This window comes from Aphelocoma coerulescens, chromosome 4A (genome assembly GCF_041296385.1).
Source record: "Aphelocoma coerulescens isolate FSJ_1873_10779 chromosome 4A, UR_Acoe_1.0, whole genome shotgun sequence".
Lineage (NCBI taxonomy): Eukaryota > Metazoa > Chordata > Aves > Passeriformes > Corvidae > Aphelocoma > Aphelocoma coerulescens.
Window position 1 is genome coordinate 11398207 of NC_091018.1, and position 22092 is coordinate 11420298.

The window sequence follows — 22092 nt, forward strand, 5'->3', positions numbered from 1 at the left end:
TTAGAAAATACATGAAGGTTTAGAAACTCTAATGATGTGAATATGAAACATCCCCTCTTGCAGTCTGCTGGGATTTCTCCATCATTGCCTGTATATTGGCCTTTTCTGTCTGGAGCTGAAAACTCATTAGACCTGACAGTGTTCAGATCATGTGCTGGAAATGCCATTCTCTGTTAATTTATTATGGGCCAAATCCAGAGCAGGGCTGGTTGTGCTGCTCAGTTGCCCAGACAAGATAACTCTGCTGAATATGTCACTGCTGGAAAGATGCCCCTTAGCCTGAAGGCTGACGTAAGCCTCCCTCCAGCCAGCTCGAGTGTGTGCTGCTCCTGCTCCCCGGGCAGACAGACAGACAGACAGACAGGCTCACCCAGCACAGCTGTCCAGATCCCTGGCATGTGCCACCCAGCCCCTGTCAACCCCCCCGGCACTGCTTCCTCAGGATGAGCGCTGCCCGAGCGCTGGCTCTGTCCCTGAGTCACAGAGGATTTACAAAGGCAGCTTGTCTCTGGTAAAGACTTTCATTTTAATTTCCCAATCAGCATTGCAACAAGGAGGAATGGATGGCAGCAATAAAGCAAGGAGATGAATATAGTCTGAAGTTCAGTGTTGTGCCAGGAAAGGACGTCTTAAAATCTTGATTTACATTCTGCTGCTCAGACTGTTACTGACATGTCAGTGACGTCTGGTTGCAGCCGGAGCGACTCTCTGCTTCTCTGTTTGTGTGAGCAGAGCTCGCTGCAGAAAAGGTGCCTGTTAAAGCAGCTACAGCACATCGCCCACCTGGTGCCAAAGGTCACACTTTCAAAAGGACCATGATACACAGGGAGAAAGTCACAAAACACAACTCCTACAATATTGTATTATTTCTGTAAGACACTTTCTTTTGTAATCAGGCCACTGTGTATGTCAGGTGTGGAAAAATTAATGATGCTGAAGCCTGGAGGGGTTTTATTAGGCTGTTTCCCCAGCTCTTTGGGTGGGCAGCGCTGCTGTGGACTTTTCTTCCCCACCATCACCACCTCCACCAGCTCCTTGCTGGACTCCCCATCTCTCAGCCCCATGGAGGGGTTGTCTTCATGTTGACATAGAGGATTCTAGAGAAAAGCAGCAGCCCAGGGGTTTGTGGGCCTGATCCTTCCACTCTCTGGGCTTCATTTGCCCCAACTGGGGAAGAAAAATGCCATTTCCAAAGGATAAGTTATCATTTGAGCAAGAAACCAACAATGTCTCCCATCACATGCTTGGCTGCAAAATATTATTAGTCACCCTTTTTTTACATGTGTGCATACCCTCTCAAAGATTTGTGTGTTCCTACAAACATACATACTAGTTTATGTGTGCATGCTTGAACCTTGCTTTTCTGTGGCATTCCACAAATTCATAAACCATGGGTAGGATTTGGTAGACTTGGGGGTTGGCCTTGCTAGAAGAGAAATGCCCTGACCTACTTTCTTCTGCCGAGAAAGTAATAAAAGCAAGAGGTTCATGTAATGATGGAATTGATTTTTCTGTCCATATAGGTAAGTAAATTGCTGGCATCACAAGTTATCTGTGGCTAAAAGCTGTGACATTGATCTATTAGACTCTGCCCTATGACCTTCAGTAAATGACATCTCTGCTTTCATGCCCTCACTGGGGTAAGGGGACTAATGGTGCCCTCTGGCCTTCATGAGACCTATTTTTACCTTCTCAATAAAGAGCTTGGAAATCTCAGGCAGAGGGACCTTAATAATGATATTTATCATGTTCTTATGTAGCATCATCATTAGGCTAGCCTCCATGTGCTCCAGGGCTGGAATTGGGCTGGGGGCTCCCACCAGTGTCCCTTACTCCCCTCCAGAGGCAGCTGTGCCAGGGATGGCTCCACATCAGGCTTGGGAGGGAGTGGAAAGGCATCAAATCAAAGCCACACACCACACAGTGGTGTCACTCCATTGCAATTTGCCATATTAGAAGTTCAAGCAAGCAACTGCCTAAACCCAGTGGATCTCAGTGGGGCCCAAGCCAGGCAGCAGCAGCGGTACCAAGGCAGTCTCTTGGCAGTTTTTTCATTCCTGTTTAGTAACTTGCTTTTTAATGGTTCATAAGCTCCTGGATTCATTAGCTGCTGCAGAAGAGCTAATTGCACACGTGGAAGAAAAGCAATGAGTGATGATAATGAAGCTACAGTTCACACTTAACTGCCCGAGTTCATTCCAGTGAGGTGTGCATCTATACAAAGTGAGGTGTGCATCTGTATAAAGGCAGCATGTATTATTCAGATTAAATACCTGCACTGATTTTAGTATGGACCTTTGTGTTTTGTATCAGCAGCATCTGTCTGACTTAAGGGCTTTAAATCTCCCTTGTAAAGGAGCTATAATGTAGTCATAGGGCCGGTGCAGCAGAGGAGAGTGTTAAGTCTGCTGCTTTAGGACCTTTATTGATGTAGCTGCCTAGCTTTATGTGTGTGCTGTGCTCAGGATGCTCCACATGCTTTTTTTTTTGCTACACTTTGTTTATCACTCTTAGTTTTGAAGGCAGAGGTTAAAAAATTAACATCAATATAATCTAAAAAATTTTTAAGTATAAAACAGAGAATATCTAATGGATTTTAAAAATAAAATTTATTTGGGTAAATTTGGCTTGTGACGATGATCAACAACCCTCAACTATAAGAGAACAATATGAGCTTGACTGCTGGGAAATCACTTCCTGGTGCCTGTCATAAGAAGTTAAGAACCATTTTAGTCATTTTTTATAAAATATCCCAATGGGGTGCACAAGGAGGCATTTTGAAGAAGACATGCAGGTTGTGGAGGAGGTGGGAGGAAAAGCTAAACTTTCTAAAATAGGTAAAGGACATCCCTGTAACATACTTCAGCTACAGAGGAGAAATGTTGCTTCCTTCAAACACAACAGCTTCATCCCTACTCAGTAGTGGAGGAGGTGACACAATGTCACTTTTAGCAGAAGTGTGAGACAGATGTCTGCAGAGGGGGAAGGGAATTCGATCACTAGGAGAAGGCTTCATATTTTAGAGCTAAATTTAACCAGTGTCAAGGAATTGTCCAAGATGTGCTGGGGTTTGCTAGGTGATTTGGGATGTGCAGAAGTGAAACCAAGGCACCTAGTCTGGCTCAGCTGGAGCCACATTTGTGGTTGCTGGATTTTTTGGTTGTTGGATGGATTGAAGAAATAGCTGCAACTGAGAGGCAAGCTTGCCTCCTTCCCATGCCTGTATCACTCACCCAGCCCTGACTGGCCACGCTTTTGCATGCTACTGCACACTCTGGCTGATTTCTTATTTCACTGCTGGAGCCAATCACATATCAAAACTAGGAGAATTACAATGAAAGACAGTGTTAAAATTGTGGACTGATGGAATTGGCATCTTCTTTTCAAATGAATGCGTTGCTACCCAGAAGCAACGTGTATTTAGGTGCCGATTAGTAACGGGCCAAGTGAAGTGAGTCCTTGGCACGAGAGCTGCTGGCTCTGCTGACACAGAAGGGAGCTGCCTGCACCCTTGGCTGTCGTGTTTGTGGCTCAAAAGCATACTTTTGCATAAACATATCCAAATGAATTTAAAAAAAAAGGCCAGCATTATTGACAAAGCAAAGGCCAGTTCTATTTATATCTGCAGTAAGGCTGCAATAATGAAAAGATGCTTTAATGTGTCTCAGGGCCTAGATGAAACACTGAAAATGTTGCTGTTAAGAAAAAAATTATAATAATGTCCCCTTGAAATCCCGAGGAAATGCATGTGGCAGACTTCTGGAGAGCAATATCAAAGAAATAGGAGTTGCAGAGCATAGGGAGTTACTGCAGTTATGGGCTTTGAATTAGCTTAAATCTTTGCTTTTAAGGTTTTTTTCCCTAAGTATGTCTTTAAAAGTAACACTTTATTGACATGGAAAATGTTTTACTGCCACTGAACTCTAGCAAGAGTGCAGATCTGTCAGACCTTGCCTCATTTTGGAGTGTAAATCCTTTCTCTGTGGTTGCTTCTGCTGTCTGGCCCCTCTTATGGGTGTCAGACTCCTGGGGGGGGCTGAGAGAGGCAGTGTGAATGTCTGCAGAGGGGGACAGATGGGTAAGAATGTTCTTTCAACACAGAATTTGGAGCTTTATAGTTAGAAAGAAAAGACATTTTTCTTTTCTGAAAGTCTTTCAGGGGCTTCTGGGGTGGTTGGGTTTTGTTGAGGCAATTGGAAAACTGGCAAAAAAGGAAAATACTTACTAAAACTACCATCTGTCATTTCATCCCGTTGCATCTTTGACCAGCTTTAATCAACTGGTTGTTTCATGGCATTGAGCAGGTTTAAAATATGGCTCCAGGAGCAAAAAACACCCTTGAGCGTTGCTGAGCGTGTGTGCCGGTATCACAGCTTGTCTGGTGGCACTGTCCCTTTCTCCAAGAAGCATCATCATAAGTTATTACTTTCACCTTAAAATGAATTTAGGTGAATGGCTGCAAAGCAGCACTAACCAAGCAGGACTCAGTGGCCAGAGCCCATCACATCCTTGGTCCTCTCTGTCAGGACCCCTGGGGTCCTCAGCCAGACTGTGCTCCAAAACCAACACATACCTAATGCATTTTATATTAACCCTTCCCCGTCAATACATGCTTTGTTCATTGCTAGCTTGAATTTTTGTCTACTTCTACTAGATGAGACTGCTATTCTTATTTAGTTGATTTGATAATAAGAAGATATTATGAAAATCCCACTTGGCAGAAGAAGAGATGGGCAATGACCATATAGAAATAGGAACTGATTTTTAACTACATCATCCAGAAGCGTTAAATGAAGGTAACAGACTATAAAGCTTAGGCTATTTTTTGAAGTTGAAAAGAGATCAGGTTTTCAGTTGTAGAATTTGATTTTCTGAAGCATGAATGGTAATATTCACCCTTTGCCCTTGGAGCAGGGAATGGGCTTTGTTTGGACAGCCCTGAGCATGCTGTTGGCACGCATCAGATAACTGTGATTATTAACAATACACAGATGTACTGGCCATTGCTTTCAGGTAGTCAGGCCAGCTGGAAAGAGTAGGAAAGAATTTATTACAGGTATTCAGGTGTGAGTTAAAAGATTGAAAGGAATAGAAATTCTGGTTTATCTGGGTAATTAAAGGCACACTCTGCAGAGGAAAACAAGCAAAAGCATACGTAGTGCATGCACAATTTGGAAGGCTCACAACTTCAGGTTACTGAGAGGTATAAAGCATGAAGATGGTTTTCCACCTTCCTTTTGTCCCTTAGATGCCTATTTGCAAATATAAATGGCCAGGTGTGTTTGTATTATTTATGTTAAAAGAAGATGAAGGTTGTAAGGAAGAGAACCTTGAAACTAAATCATGCCAGGATTGCCACTGCTCCTGCAGTCTCTGTGTTGGCTGACCAGGCTGTTTTATGTTCTCTTTCTGCACAAGAAGGGCTGGCAGGCTGGCCATGGGCAGTGCCTGGGACACTGCCTGCACTGCCACCTGCACTGGTGCACAGCTGTCACGCTGCTCTGCTGCCCCCAGGGCACAGGGGTGGTAGCAGCCACTGAGACAGCCACCACCTTGGGACACTTCTGGTATCCCTGGAATCCCTGCAGCCCCTCTGGCAGGTGCCTGGGAGCCATGCAGTGCCATGGGCAGCTCCCAGTAGGGCAGGAGATGTGGAAATGCCTACATGCATTAAGTGGGTTGTTGGAAAAGCAGGAGCGCCAGCTCAGTGTGCTTGGAGAAGGCCCCTCGAGCAGGCAGTGATAAAGTGGCTATCAGGGTGTTCTGGCTGCCAGCCCATGGGTGCCTGGCCCTGAGTCCTAGTGAGATTCCCTCCTTGGGCAGGATCCATGGTCCTGCAGTCAGCTGAGGCTCAGTGCTCCCTGCCAGGGGCTGAGCTGCCGTGTTCCCCACTCAGCTTCAGAGCCACCATCCTCATCTCAGGCTATCCAGTGTTTGCTGTTGCAGGGGAAGGTCAGGAAAATCCAGATTTCTTCTTTCTACTGTGTAAGGACCATTTCATGCCCCACTTACATCCCTCTTTGTCCTGATGCTGGGCAAACAAAGCCATACAGCCCCTCTTTAGCCAGGAGATGCTCTCTCTGGCTTGTTTTTCACACCCACCACCCAGCCAGCTCCTCTTGTAACTGGGATGTATTATTGTCTCTCTGATTTCCTGTTGTCAGTTGGGCTGATTTTAATTGGCTTGCATTTTCAGTTGTTTTTCAGTTCATCAGGAAGGATAATTAAAATAAAATCCTGCCCTCCATGCTCCTCTCTATTCACCGTAGCAACACCAGCTGAGCATGTTAATCTGAGGAGCAGTGCAGGCAGGGCTTACTCCCTGTGAAGTGTTTGGAGGCTGGTTGTTAAGCATTACATTATTCAAAATGCATTAAATTGTCCTGAATGAGGAGGAAACATGTCTCGATCATCAAGCTGATGGGCATTAGCAGTCTTCCACCACAAGTTTGCTAAATTTGAACTAGATTTAGCTACTGCCTGCCTCATTCCTATTCTGCAAGGAAAGCTGTGGACAAGAAACTGGCAAGGAGTAGGAGGCATAAATTTGAGATACCCACAACTTGGACTGAAAGCCTTATATAAATCCTTGGGATTTCTAGACTTCAGAGAAATGCAGTTGGCATTACTGCCTTCTGTTGATGAAGCAGGAAAGTTTAACCAGTAGTCCAGGATACAAAATCTTGAGAGTCTGGAGGTGGCTTTGAGATCTGAGGGTGGCTTAAATGTTACTGCTGGGGAAGAGGGAGAAGGGGAAGTAACACATTTCTCAACATTTCCAGGTCTACAAAGCTTGTATGCTGAGCTAGAGGCTGTTAGGGTTTGCTCAGTCTCAAACAGGGAAATCAGGAAAAAATATAGAGGGGCTACAGGCAGTTAACCGGCGATTGTTTCAGCCTATTGCTATTATTTGTATTTGCTGTCTTTCAGGAAAATGGGAAACCAAATTCTGAATATTTGACAATTGATTCACAAAAGGTTTTGTAGTTACTATTTATATCCCTTGTTTGAGCATCTCTATTGGCAGCCACTAGAATTTCATGGTCTCCTGTATCACAGACCTGCCATCGCCACTGTGAAAAAACACACTCCTGCCCTTCTGAAAACTTGTAATAAGCAAATATCAGCCCTTCCTGGCTGCAGCTAGTGTAAAACACAATGCTGAGGGTTTGTGCAAAGAGGAGAGGCTCCTTTTGCCTCTGTTGGCCATGATGGATGAGCTGGGATTGCCCATCGTCCCTCTGGCTGAGTAGCAGAGCAGCACACGGGCGGATAAACCCAGCACAGAACAGAAGCCAAGGCTGGGATGGGCACACACCGTTGCTCATTCCAAGGCTGCCAGCAATCAGTAGAATAAATGTCTCAGGTATGCTTCTCCCTCCCCAAACATTTTGTGGTTTGGTCTTTGATCAGGGGGCAATGTATCTCTCTCCAAGCTACCTTGACGTTTTTATCTGATAACCTTAAACAGTTACAGGGTGTCATTATACCTCTAAGCCCAAGGAGCTCAGTCTTGCCAACATAACTCTTCATTTCCCTCCTTTCGTCTCTCCTAGAGGTCAAAAATAGCTGTCTATGAGAAAATGTGGTCATATATGAAGTCGGCCGAGCCCTCAGTGTTCACCAAGACGACGGCGGATGGGGTGGCGAGAGTGCGGAAGTCCAAGGGGAAGTTTGCCTTCCTGCTGGAGTCCACGATGAACGAGTACATCGAGCAGCGCAAGCCCTGTGACACCATGAAAGTTGGAGGCAACCTGGATTCCAAGGGCTATGGTGTAGCAACCCCCAAAGGCTCAGCATTAAGGTGGGTGGAATAATATAACAATATCCATGTTGTTATAGTATTCCACCTACCCTGATGTATTGTGTTGTCATTTTCTTTCTTGTGGATTTTGAGGTAACTTAAAAGTTTAAAATCTTCAATATTCCATGGAGTTAAATAAGACGGTAAATTATGGTTTCATTTATTTAATGCATCCATTTTTTTGTGTTCTCTTCGTGTTGTCCTCTCTGATTGTTTGTTGCTGTTTTAATTTTACAGTTCAATGGCTTTTTCAATTTAAATGGTAAAAGCCAAGTTAACCTGCCATATGTGACGAATGTTAACTGCATGATGTGGTGTTCTTGTTACTTTTTTTCTCAAAGACGGTTTCCCCATCCCGCACACTTCAGTTTTGAGCAAATGTTATCCTCCATGCCACCTTCCAATATTTAACCCTGTATTTGCTGTACAGACATTTTGATAGCTCCACGTTCTGTGAAATTTTAGCCAATTTGTCCTCTTGTGCTCCTTTTTTTATACGTTACGATTTCCTAAGCATTTGTGCATTTTTTCTTACAAGTTATGTTTTATCGTTTCAAGAAATGCTGTTAACCTGGCAGTATTAAAACTGAATGAGCAAGGCCTCTTGGACAAATTGAAAAACAAATGGTGGTACGACAAAGGAGAGTGCGGCAGCGGGGGAGGTGACTCCAAGGTCAGCCTCAATGTCACCACAATCGGGTACCTTAGCAAAGAGTAATCGGCAAGGCTGTTATTTTGCTTCTCAAGAAAAAAAACCTCAAAAAAGAAAGCAGATGAAAACTATTTCACTAATTGTGGTGGGGAAAAAAAAGCAATTTTCTTGCTCAGTAGCTCTTTCAAAGAAATGGTCTTATTTAATATCATCAACAGGTTTGTTCAAGCATGGAAACCTTATTTAACTAACAGATAGAAAGTCCAGTGTTGGTGGGACCTTCGCAGAGTAAATCAGTGAGGTAACTGTCAAGAAACCAATGATCACCTCTGGCCACCGTCCCAACCCCTGAGGGCAAGGCTTTGGTCTCATCCATGGTTTAGCTGCCACACAGAGTGGGGTTTATGAGGCTTTTTTTTGCCAGGACTAGCTGTGCCAGCACAGACCTGGAGGTGAAAGGACTCCTGTTTCCGTTGCCTTTTTTGGGAGGTTTTGGAAATTTTGCCTGGAGTATTCAAGTATCACCTTTTGTACAGCACTGATCAGTCTTCTGCACTCTCCTATGCAGGAGCCCTGTGTCTGTGTTTGGCATGACTTTGGTACAGATGTGGACTCAAATCTGGCTCCAGTGGTAACCTTATCACTGCCTTCTGCTGAGCTGAGGCTCCTCCCAGCCTTCCAGGGAGCCTGTAGTGTACCTTCACAAAGTTGCTTCAGTGAGCTCATGTGTTGGCAGAAGTTAGCCAGTGTGCTTTCCTCTTGCCAACTTTGCCCTGTAGGACTGGCAGTTTCTGCAGTCCTTAACCCAGTGAGGATAAGCTGTAGCTAGAGTTGGCTGTGTACTGTTGGTCACCTTGGGTGCAGGAATTACCAAGAAAATTAATTTAAATGACACTGTTACACTGAAAAGTACTGAAATTCATTTTTGTGGTGACACTCTCCTACATCTAGTAAAACCAGTTCTTTAGGGAACAATAACTCCTAATTTCTCCTATAAAAATGCTTCAGATTTGGTCCAAAATCAATAATAACAGTAAACTGCAGTTTCAGACAATTACTGCAATGACTGCTGCATTCTATTAATAAGAGTTGCATACAGTTGGCTACATAGGAAATTGCTCAGCTCGTCATGTCCACTGTTAGCAAAGCCACTGTGTAATATTAAAGGAAGGAATAGCTCTCAAATTTGGGTTGATTCAGTAGCTGGAGGTCTGCAGTGCTCAGCAGCAGCCTGGAGATGAGCACAAGCTTTTTTATGCTTTTTAGCTCTGCTGCTTATCCTTCACAGAACATTTTTATATGTCATACTTGCCAGTATATTAAAAGTTTAATATCCTTCTGGGATCTGGCACCTCATTGTCTAAGGCTGCCTTCCTGAAAGAAAACTCTTCATACAGACCAGCTTCAATGAACATCGCTTCAAGTTCATTGAATTAAACCCACCCAGTAACACTTACAGCCCTAAGGAAACTAAAGAGGGCTTTTAACATGGTCATAATTAGGGCAGGGCCATCCTTCTATTTTTGCTTGTACTGGAAGATGTTTTACAAAGAGCAATGCTGTCTATTTGTCAGGCAGTGTTGAGGGAGTGGAGTCTGGGGTGCTGTGAGGAGTTGGTACCCAGAGAAGTGGGAAGGGGTGCAAACACAATGATGTGTGTTTTGCTGGTTTAGTCCAAAGTAATGTCTTCCTGCAGTTTGTTGTAACATGCTGTGGTGAAGAACTTGTTTAAGCTATAGTCATCAGCTCTTGGGGCACAGCTCAGCTCTGGAAGTCCCCAGAGAGGAGAACATGGGGTGTAGAAGACCTCCCACAGAAGACTAAGCTGAGGGAGGCAGGGAAGGGGTTAGTGGCCGTTTCTAGAGGTGATAAACCAAAGGGCTTTTTTGTTACAAGTAGCTTTTCCTCTGAGGTAGTTCTGTAGGCGCTGAGTACTGCAGGTTGCAATGCGGCGTCGCAGCAGACAGGCAGTGCCTTCCCAGCACACCCCATCGCTGGCCAGGCCAGGCCCTGCCCCAGCCCAGCAGGAGCCCTGCTGCCCTCTGGGGAAAGATGAGCTCTGGTGCTGCCCTCTGTGCACTACAGCTCCAAGTCTCGCTGGCCACTCTCTCCTCCCTGTCCTTCCACCAGAAGTTGCCCTCCTCATCTCATCCCATCTCTCCAGTTAGTTGTTCATATGAACACAGCTTCATTTGTAGAGCATTCAGAGGAGTCACTTCAAAACTGTTATTTTTTTTCCCTTTTACCTTAAAGGAGGCAGCAGCCGGAGGAATCAGGATGGGGTGGTGAAGGCGCCTGAAGTGGAGATAGCAGACCTTGCCCCCCATCTCATGGCCACCATTGCTCACTCGGGGCAGCTCTCTCTACTGGCTGAGCTGACAGACTCCTCTCTCAGCTTCCCCAGTAGAGACCCAGGCTTGGGAAATCACTGCCCCAAGTCCGCAATCAGCCTCCTCCTACCTCCTGACAATGGGTTGTGTGTAGGTGAGTCATGTCAGACTGGTGGTGCCAGCTAAATTCCTCTGTGACTGATACTTTAGCTCACACTGAAAGCCAGAGGTAAGTATGAGCCTGTTTGCTTGTGCCAGTGCCCATCATTGTACTGCAAAGGACCCGGTCACCTCCGCCGTGCTCGTCCTCCCTGCGGTCTCGCATGTGGTGTGCCTGTGCTTGGAGAGGAATGATTCTGAGTTGTGAGTTCATCTCTTGTTACTGGATCTCCATTGCCACTGGAAAATTAAACAGTGACTTCCATTTTCACAAGGATTAATTTTGAGTTGTGCAGCAGGAAAAAGAAAGGGTATTCACTTGGCTTTCTGTGGGTTTTGAATCTGTTGGTTTACAGAGAGTGTAAGGTTAGGCCTGTGGGCATTCTGTGCTCCTGGGGTTCACTTGTAATTCAAGACTAAAGAGATTGTGCCATTTTAATGAGCTTGTTTTAAAGGCCTCAGCTGATGTGTCGTGTTTTTGGTGCTACCAGTCTGTGCCAGTGCTGGTGTGGAGCAGAGGGTGCCAGTGTGCTCTGTAGTGCCTTAGCTGTTGGTACTGCCTTGGCAAAGGGAATTACCCCATTTCGGTAGTGGTCCTTATTTAACGAGTCTGAAGGGGAACATGCTCCACCCATATGTAATTTTTCTGGGATGCATGTCAATACATGTGGGCTGACTTGGCTGGTGCAGACGTTCTGGCACATGCATCAAAACTTGTTCACTTAGCCCTCCTAAATGAGCATGAATTTAGTTTCATGGCAAAATTATCCTCTCTTCAAATGCTCTTATACCTGCAAGCTGAGTTCTCAATCGTGAGAGAATACAAAATAGCAGTTGTAAAAAAAACATATTACAGGAAATAAGTTGCAGTGTATTACAAATTTAGAAACTAATTATTTTGTTTATTATACAATCCTATAATCTTGGAGCTGAGTGATGGCTGAATAGGAATTTAACAAGAATTAGACAAAACTGGATGCAGACAGCGGTCACAGGCTGAGTGACTTAAGTGAAACTAATTATTCAGTTGCATAAGAACAATTTTCTGCTAAGATAAATTTCTACAGTTCTGCAGTTGATAGATTTCTTGTATTCTTATACCTTCACGATAACATTTAATGACAACTAATATGGAAGGAGAATGTTTGAATGCAGCTTCTCACCAACTTCACATGCCACGATTCCTTGCTAATGATTTGACTTAATTTCTTTAATGTATTCTTTTTTAGGCTGATACCTCTTTTGGAGTACATCAGAGAAATGACATGCAATGTAATATTATTTCATTTTCCACTTTTTTTTAAATCATAGAATTACTTTTCCAGTGTGATAGTTGAGTTCTGCCCTCAGAGCTGTGCTCCATACAATATCCTATTCCCAAGCCCTTTGGAGCTGTGTGGCCAGTAGCAGATGGGATCTGTTCCCCTGTGTCTGTGTGCTGTTTTGCTTTGATACATTTTCAGCACAGCCGTTAGCATTTGCAGCATAATTTTTTTAAGTAGCATATTTTTAGAAGAAATCTGTTATGCTTTATTTTAGATGATACCTGATGCCTAAAGAGCACCACTGCCAAACATGTCGTGCATAAAAGAGAACATTTGGAGAAATGGCTATCTTAAAAAGATGCAGCACGATTTATTTGAGCAATTTGTTTGAAATTATGTTCATCAGCATGAATTTCCTTGTCATCCATTCTATAGGCCTGGGTTATGAGCTGGAAAAAGATAAAATGACTGATCAGAGCCAGTGACAGTAACACAGAGTTAATTCATGCTCGGAGTTGGGAAAGTATTATGAAATTATTGTATTGTGCAAATTAGTGACAAAGCAAAATAATGCTTTAAAAGGAAGACACCAGAATATCAGTTTAATTGACAGCTATTACTTTATAGCATATTAGGAAATAATACTGTGTATGTTTTGTGCCAGTGATGAAGTCTTAATGCTCTAGGAGTTCATTGGAGCATCTCAGAGCACTGCCAGGAAGGGCAGAGAGCCTTCTCTGGTTTGCAGAAATGACAGTGCTGTTGTGCAGATGTTGAGGGTATTTTCCTGGAAATGGAACTGGGAGACTCAGCACAATAATTTGAATAGAGTAGGTTGCCTATGCTGGGAAGGAGTTGGTGGAGCCTGAACGGTGGTGTCCAAGAATTGGGAGCTGTTTAGTTTTGCCAGTATAACCTTTAGCATCAAGGCTTTGCTGCCTTGCCAAAGCCAACTCAAGACCTGACTGTGCAAGGAGACCTGTTTGTGCAGCATTAATTGTGACAGACGTAGGGCTTGTGCAGGGACACCATGTCATGCCTTTATGGCCACAAGAAATCTTAAAGAAAGACTTGTTAATTGCACACTCCTTTTGATAATATTCGTGGTGCTTAACAGTTAATTTCCATAGATTGCTTGCATGAGTCATTTATTCTGCACTGTAAGTATCAGTATGGGGAAAGTCAAGGCAGAAGGCTCTGTGGTACTGGGAAAGGAAAAAAGGAAAACCAGCAGCTGGAAGTGGAGCTCCCAGCAGCAGGAGCAGGGCCCTTCCTTTGAACATGTCCCTGGGGGTCTGGGCTTGGTTGTTTCTCTTCAAGAGTAACTGCTGTCATTTAACATACAAAGGGAAAAGTAAATGCCTTTCTTCTTCTTCAAAGTGGCTCTAATGTTTCAGCAATGTGCTCACATGAACACAGGCACCTGTGCTGCTCTGTGGATTTCTCTGTGCTCGCTGGCACTGTAACTGTGGGCCAAACGCCTCTGGCTTTTGTACACACGATGTAGCTGTTCTTTGAATGTCTTGTGTAGCCTTTGGACTAAGCAGCACCTACCTGCAGCCTGCTGAGGAGCCAAGAGCAGGAGTCACAGAAGAAGCCATTTCAAGAGGAAAATAAAGACGAGGGGGAAAATGGATGTGTCTAGAGACAAGAGAAGGAGAAGGTGAGGGGATAGCCGGCATGCAAGGTAAGTTGAGTCTCTTGCTCGTACCCATCCAGGTTAGAAAGGACCCAAGCAATAACAGGAAAGGTCCATGCCGCTCTTTCAGATGATGTAGGTTTGAGTGTGATGTTGGGCACCTGCCCTCCCTTTGCTCTTCCTGCCATCCTCTTGCCACATCCATACCTCACGTGTCAGGTACTGCTGTGAATGAGCACAGTGACTTGTTATTGCTTGTACTTCCTAATCCAATTGGCGTGTATTATTGCATTAGCACTTGGCACTTCTATTAAATTATGATCCTGTTAGTACAGAGTTTAATTTGTTTGAGCTACATTTATGAAACATGTAAATATACTTTCATTGCGACAGCTGCTGCTGCCAAACACAGGCTGCAGACTCTGCAAAGGGCAGAGGAACTTGCAGCCTCAGCTGGTAACACATCTGGCTCTGTAGAGGTGTGCACAGAGTGTGTATAGATGTTGCAATGACATCATGTGCTCATTCAAACACCCTAATTTAAAATGTATACCTGGTGACCAAAGGAAAAACGCTTCAGATTCTTCAAGGATACACTGGATGCTCCAACCTGTAATGGCAGGTTACTCCTGCCCAATAATGGAGACTATAACAAAGTTCTGTTATGGAGAACTATTGCAGCCACTGAGTGCTCAGCAGGAACTAAACCCATCCCCTGTCAGCCAGGGAGCTGCAGCCCCAGGATGCTCTTCACCAGCACTCAGGGCCCCGGGGCCTTGAGCAAAGGGAACTGCTTCTGGCTCTGCTGTTGAGGAAAAACAACATCCTCTGCCAGGGGATTTATTGCTCTGCCTCCAAGCACTACCCCAGCCATCAACATGCAGCATATTTCTTCGGTGGTTTGGGGATATATAGGGCTTGAGGTGCTGAGTTTTAATTTTCTAATTTTGCAAGCTCTTTGTCTTTTCAAACTACATGGCTTTCACTTTTATCCCTTCCTCTGCCCACCCATAAAGCATTTCAATCCTTCAAGTGTTAAATCTTGGAGATGTGCAACTGCTGGTAACACAGGGCAGGGAAGAAGTGGTGTGGGTCTGAAATGGTAGCAAAGAGCAACCAAGGGCTCATTACTTAAAGAAGAAACGCCCGGTGCTTTTTGCGTTTTTTCCTTGAATATTAAATGTTCAGTGTGGAATACCAAAGCTCACTTTTTGAGACAGAAGGTAGGAAACAGTGATTGACAAGAAGGAACAGGGATTGACCATATGGGTTTATGCCCGTATTTTCAGGACTCTTCACTCCTGCTTGTGGTACCAGGCAACTGTAGTCTTTAAACAAACATAGTGGGTTTTTATAACAAGCCCATTTCCAAACAAAGTCTTCCCCATCCCTCACGTGTGGGTGTGTTGCAAAACATGAAGTCATGGCACAGAAATGTTGCTAAATTGGTAAATTGCAACAGGCAGATGGATCTGATCTGAGCAAGAGCAGAGCCCTTGGACAATGCATTCACCCGCAGGTTTTGCATCTATTCAGAAGTTATCTCAGTAACAAGATCTGACAAAAAGTCCATTCAATAGTTACAGATCAGGCTGGGATTTATACCACTTGGGGGAATAAAGTGCCTTATTTGATTTAGATGGGTCTTTAACCTCAAGCGATGCCCTTTAGAGAGTAGTGCTGGATTTGGTGTATCTCCCTAGATTGTTTCTATCTTTATATTTTAATGATACCAAGATGGTTGTTAGTGAGATTTTTTTATGGTATCCTGTCAAATTAAGCAGAGAGCCTGGGCATGATTTCTGCCTTTCTCAGTCCCTGCACAGTTGTGTGCCTGTGCAGGCTGGCTCAGGGATGCAGCAGTGGCCACTTGCCTTTGGGCCCCCTCAGCTTCTGTCAACAGGACTGGAGGCCCCATTCAGCATCACCTCCCCTCCTTCTACCAGCAGGGTGGGGTAAGGCTGGTGGTTCAGTGTGATGTGTGGCAGTGAGGGATTTCTCTGCTTGGCTGGGTGCAGTGCCGGGCAGTAGTGCCATTGTTCAGGGTCACACTGAGAGTAGTTCAGCTGTCAGAGCAGGGTGCTGATAGCACCAAGGTTGAGGGTTCAATCCCTTTATGGGCCTTTCACTTAAGAGCTGGAATCAATGGTCCTTGTGGGTCCCTTCCAGCTCAGAATATTCTGTTATTCTGTAATCTCTGTACTCTTCAGGTATTTGCCTCTTGGAGCTTGGTAAACCTGATTTGTCCCACATGTCTACAGCAAGCTGCCCTCTCTGCTTCCCCTGAGGTTAGTGGAGATCAGCCAGTGACACCAGCAGGAACAGTGTTTTCAGTAGTTTTACCCAAGAGGATTTTAGGAAGCATTTTGGATTTAGAAAATGCTTGTTTGTTTGCACCTTATTCCACTTGCCTTTCTCTGACACTGTGAGGTGGATTTTAGAAACCCAAGTGTTTAACATCTGAACTCTTTGATTTTATAACGGTTTTGGTTGGGTTGTGCTGGTGTCAGCAATCCCAGGGATGTTCCAGCCAGCAAGGACAGCTCTGGTCATAAGGAACAAAGGAAAACATTTCTTGCTGTAGAAGTGAGAGTGCTCTAAATATGTCAGATTCCTAAACTAAAAGGATTAGGCAAAACCAACAGGGATTATTTAATTATAAAACAAGGTTTTTTTAAAAATAATAATAAAACAAGTAAAAAACCACTTTATAATGTACTAACCAAGACCTGGTACCACCATGGACTCTCGCCTCCTTCACATCACTGAGATTTGGACAGGAGGGTGATGAGCCGTTTGCAGAGGCCAAGCCCTTGCTCTGACCATGGGTCTTGGCCAGGGCAGCACTCTGATGCAGAGGCAGGATGTCACACTTCATTAGGAGAGACAATTTGCACTCTTAGGAAGGACAGATTTGCCAGAAGTCTCCTGTGGCTTTCTGTTGCTCTGATAGCACAAATCAGCAATATATCTGGCCTAGCTAGATACTAGACCAGATTTACAGCTGTTCTATGCCATGCAGTGTGACACAGCTGGAGGCCAGGGTTGTCTTTGGCACTGTGATTTCACCTTCTCCTGTGCACCCAAAGGGCCAGTACCAAGGTGCAGGGAGTCACGAACAGCCTTGCTGTAAGTGCTGCATCCCAAGTGACATGTGCCTGCATTTCCACAACAATTCTCCAACCGGAGGAATTTGTTGTCTGCTGTGGTACTGCTGGGAAAAATGAACAAGGGCCTGTTGGTGACCACACAGGATTGTGCATTGTGGTAGATGCAGCGTTAAGTACACAGGGCTGTTAGCAAAGGACAATTCTCCTGGTGACCATATTTGCTGTATGTTTGGAGCCAGCATCCATCTGCCCTTGTGAGAAGGATCCCCACTGCCACTGGCCTTAAATTTCTTAGCTTCACCTCTAAATGAACTCTCTATTGCTGTGTGAGATCACCCACGTCCCTCTCCGTTGCTGCTGGGGACATGGATATCCTGGCCAAGTAGCACTGCAGAGGCCCAGGGAACTCTCCTGTGCAGGGACCACTCATGAGCAGTGAAGCTGCAGTGGTTGGAGTTCTTGCCCAGTGTTGGACATCTCCTGAGCCAGCTGGGCATCCCTCCCTGGCTGAAGTGCTGATCAGGTCTGCTGTAGCTTGTGCTCTGCTATCCTGAGCCTCAGCCCAAATCACAAGTGAAGAAAGGATATTTTAAGGACCAGAGAAGAGCTCTCAATGCTGATGTTATTCTGGTCTTCCTTCAAGTTCATGGGTGATTTTTTTTACCCTCTACCCCCAAAAAAGCTACGTTTGGACTCTCAAGACGCTGCAAGCAACACTGCTGTGAAAATGGCACACCGTACCCTGTACACCACTCCACAGAAAATCAGGAACCAGCTGACGGTGGGAGAAGGAACACTTGCAGCTGTAAAACCCAGGTTGTGAGAGGTGCCAGAGCAGCCCTTGGGCAGTCCCACTGCCTGGGAGATTCAGTGCAGCCCATGCACTGCCCTCCCTATCCTGTGCCACCCCAAGGAAGCCCTTTAATTGGTGCTTTGAAGAGCCTTGCTTGTTACACCTTTACTTTGCAGCTTGCTTTTCTGAAAGATTGCAACTAAAAATTCTAAATGAATTCTGAGCAATGGTTCATCTGGTTTGAAGGAACAGTGTGCTGTCTGCCGAGTTCATTCACTCTCCTTGGCAGTGATTGGGTTTGGATATAACATTTATATTACATCCATTAGAGCATTGAATGGGATGTGAATTATCCAAAGCTGTTGCAATCATCACTTAAATCTTTATGGATTGCAAGTAATAAACATAACTACAGCGTTGCTGAGACTTCATGCCACTTGAACACCAGTTAGACAGAGCTGAAAAAAGCCTACAGATTATTGGGTGAGATGTTCAAGTCCTAAAGTGACTTCTGTTCCCAATTCTCAACTCTAGTGGTCACCAACTCCTTGTATCGCCTGCTGCGACTCGTGAGGACCAACCCAAACACTGGCTACAAAGGCACTGGCATCTTTCCTGGAAAATGGCCCTTTCCTGGCAAGATCGCAATGTTCTTTTCATAAATTAACAGCACTTTTCCAAGAAACTGCTCAGACTCTTCACTGCAGTCCAAGTGTGTTCAGGAAAGGGTCCTGTTTGCTGCACTAGCACACAAACACGATGGCCCATAACTGGAACCCAACTGCCAAAAGGAGCAGCCTGGCCAGCTTTTGCAGTCACATGTGGGACTGCAGCCTGCTGGGCATGTGTCTGGTAGAAGTCAGTGATGGCAGTACGTGGAACATCTGGTTTGGGGTTATCTTCTTTAAATAGGTGCTGGTGAAATCATGACAAGTAACCTAAAAGGTCATTAATCAAGCACTAAAAACCTGTTATGATTTATAATTTGAGAGGGTCAGAAGTTCTACCTTCCCACTTTTGGGACTAATAAAGATCTACTTCTTGAATGATTAATTTACTTGTCTTCTACTTCAAGCTTGTTCTGGCCAGAAAGAAATATTGTTACACCACCAGTTTTCTCAATGGAGATAAAATTTACTGCAACTAACCTGAAACTGGGGCTTTGGTAAGAGGAGACAAGGCAAAAAATCACTCAGACAGGTAAGGCTGTCTCAAAGAGAGGAGGAGAGAAAAAATGGCTTCTGAGTCATTGTGTTCCCTCTTTTCCGTATTAATTGCATGAATGGAAGACAGGTAATACTGCAATATAAATGTGATAAATGCTCTGCAAAGAGCATGTAGCAGCTCTGTCTTCTGAGAAGGAGCATCTGCATGGTGAACATACTCAGCTTGGAAACAATGCCATATTTTGTACAGGATCAACCTGCATGACAAAGTGCTGTAGCAATTCCCGAATTTGAGGGAGAGGTGGCCCAAGTGTTTAAATTGAAACTGAAGCTTTGGGGACCCAGCTCAGGGGTGAGATTTTAATGAGTTTGTTTTTCAAAAATCAGTTCACTCCATCAGTATCATCCTGTCATCTGGGACCACCAGCAACCAAGGGTGCAAAGGGCTTCCGTGGTTGGTGTCTTGCACCCAGACAGGCTGAAGTGCAGCAGGGAAGAGGCCCCAGGGCCACACAGTAAAAGGAAGAGGAGGTTTCCTTTGGGATGGTGCCATATTAAATTTGGAAAAACACTGGCACAGCTTGTGTTCTAGCAGTAGCTGATGGCTGAAGTGGGAAAGGTTATGCTGCCAGCACCTGAACAGAGTCTCCTATAATGGGGTGGCAGAGAAATCAAACAGCTGAAACACCAATAAAACCCACTTCTGTCAAGGTGTAAGATCATGTTTGTGGCAGCCTCTGTAAAGAAGCCTATAAAATAGGTGGGCACTGATCTTACAGTAGCAGATGGTTTAATTTTCCTCTCAGGGTGGTACTATCCCATATGAGGCTCCTGGTATTGTTTCTCTAAACTCAAGTCTTCCAGTCATTTGTAGAAAAAATCTTAGCAGGGTTTGGTAGAGCTGCCCAAGAGAACCAAACTCACAGGTTTATGCCTGGATGATTCAGATATATTGGATGAAAAGCAAAAGCAAGGAAACAACAAAATCCCTCAGTTATGGGAAGGAAAAAAACCACTGCAATTTTCTGGACAAGAATACCATCCTGTGGCATCCAAAAATGCTGACATCCCAGTCCAAATGGCCTCACCTTGTTTTCTTGGCATACAGAGCACAACAAGAGAACACAAGCTCTCAAACCTCTGAACACTTTACTTTTATCAAAGCAACCAAACTAACAGAGAGGTCTGGAAATCACATAGGGGAGATGAAAAAGAATCCCATCATAAATTAAAGCATGGAAAAACAGTGGAATCCAGCTAAGAAAGGGCTGAGGACTTTATAGGATATCCCATACAGCCAAACAACAGCAACATGATTTAAAAAACCATCTGGAAAGCACAAAATTATCCCAAGAAAAAGACAAGGAAATGGAAGTCTTTTGAGACAGAGCCCCAGAAAATGAGGAAATTATCTTCTGAGCTGGACAGTGAAAGAAGTAGGTGGCTGGTGACACAGCCTTCCCATGGGACCCAGACAAGTCATTTAGTGTCTCCATTCCTCTGCCTCTAGGGCAATTTTTAAAATCCTCTCTCAGACAAGCAGTGCCAAGCCAAGCTACAAAAAATCCCCTTCCTAGACCCAGCAGCCATCACTCCTAGAAGAACCCTTCAATTCCCTCTACAACAACCAACAGAACACTTTGCAACTTGGTGGCTTTGGACTGGCTGGCACAGGCACAGCTCTGGCGCTGGTGCTGCCCAAGGGACACCATTGGGACTGGCTGGGTGTGAGCTGAGGGGTGACACAGAGGATTCATGTTCCATGGGCACTGCTGAGCACTCAGTGAAAAATGCCAGGATCCAGACATGGCTCTCCACACTTCCATCAGGATCTCAGCCAAAGCCATGACTGACTCTGACTGTTAAATTGAACCAGGCTAGACAGCTACTCAGAGATGAGCAATTGGAAAATATCAGCAGCCAGGCTCACTTTCCAATATATCTACTTATCTTGGGAATTTGGGAGTTGAGGAGTCTATCCTGCACCAGCTCATACTGCATTCCTGAAGTGCTGGACCAGGGCTTCCAGAGGCATCATGCCTTCTCTCACCATAAAGTTGCTCAAATCCTGCTGTGAAGGAAGCAGCTCATGCATTAGGAGATTTTGGGATTTATTTCCTGGAAGCAAGCCAAATTGTTCCTTAGGACTTTGAAGAAACAAGCTGCATTTTGTGCTTCACAAATTGGTGCCTTTTCTTGCATGTTGAGAGGGTGTCCTCGCTCAGGTACAAGATGTTCCTCCCAGTGCCCTGCCTAGCAAAGTAGCTGAGCCAAGGGAGGCTGGGATCCTGCTCAGGCAAATCTCCAGGTCATCTGTGTGCTGGGGGGACAGGACAGGCCAAGGCAGGGAGGGACAGGCATCAGCTACTCTTTCATGTCTGACTTGCCTCTCCTGATCCCTCTGTACACGACCTCACCCTCTGGTACCAGCCACCTGCTCAGCCCCCGTGCCAGGCAGGATGGGGACAGCCCCAGCACCAGAGCACCTTGGCATGGTGACAGCTCCAGCAGCAAAGCCTGGGTGGGCCTGAAGCAAGGAGTGACTCCTTGGCACCTGTCTGCCCATCCCACTCAGCTCCTCATGCTAGGACAGATGGATGTACCAAATCACCTCTCTTCTACTCAGGCTGAGGGAATGTGGTACCTCACCTGGCAAACAGGGCTGTGACAAATTAGAATGAAAACCCCAGGTTAGGAAAATTCCCATCTGTTTAGTTAAGATAATTTTAGTTTACTACTTTGTCTTTTTTTTTTTTTTTTTTTTTGGCAGTTGCGTGTGCTCAATTAGCTGCAATCTTGGCTTAAAAAAAAATAAAGCACCCTAATTAGCATATTCAGCCTTCTCATTTCCCAATACTGTATAATGTTGTGAAAGCTAATCTATAATGTATTGGATGTTATGCAAATTCTCAGTACTCCGTATGGGGTTTACAAAGGCAGGCAAATTAAAAATAGTGTTCGGAATAGGACTGGGGGGAGGGGAAAATTTGAACAATAAAATATGCAGGTAGGAGGAAAAGTGTTTATAACCTTCTTCCTATTGTTTGTGTATTCTCAGCTGCACAATGCTTTTCAAAGCAGAGAGATGTATTGCATAAAATCTCTCCAAATTGGATAGTTTTTAAATTAAATTTAAAATTAGAGTAGTGTTCTCTGAGCAATAATTCACCCTGC

At 44.7% G+C, this 22092-nt stretch overlaps 1 protein-coding gene across 4 annotated transcripts in view; it reads left to right on the plus strand.

Moving 5' to 3' along the window:
* GRIA3 (glutamate ionotropic receptor AMPA type subunit 3) overlaps positions 1 to 22092 on the plus strand; it is a 147088-nt gene that overhangs the window by 117236 nt on the left and 7760 nt on the right. For 2 of the 4 annotated variants that reach the window (XM_069015330.1, XM_069015326.1), the window contains exons 13-14: positions 7557 to 7804; positions 8363 to 8477. In XM_069015330.1, coding sequence (XP_068871431.1) covers positions 7557 to 7804; positions 8363 to 8477 — 363 coding nt within the window. Of the gene's footprint in view, positions 1 to 7556; positions 7805 to 8362; positions 8559 to 22092 lie in introns of those variants that run through there. The other 2 variants (XM_069015329.1, XM_069015327.1) reach the window with 2 other exon arrangements.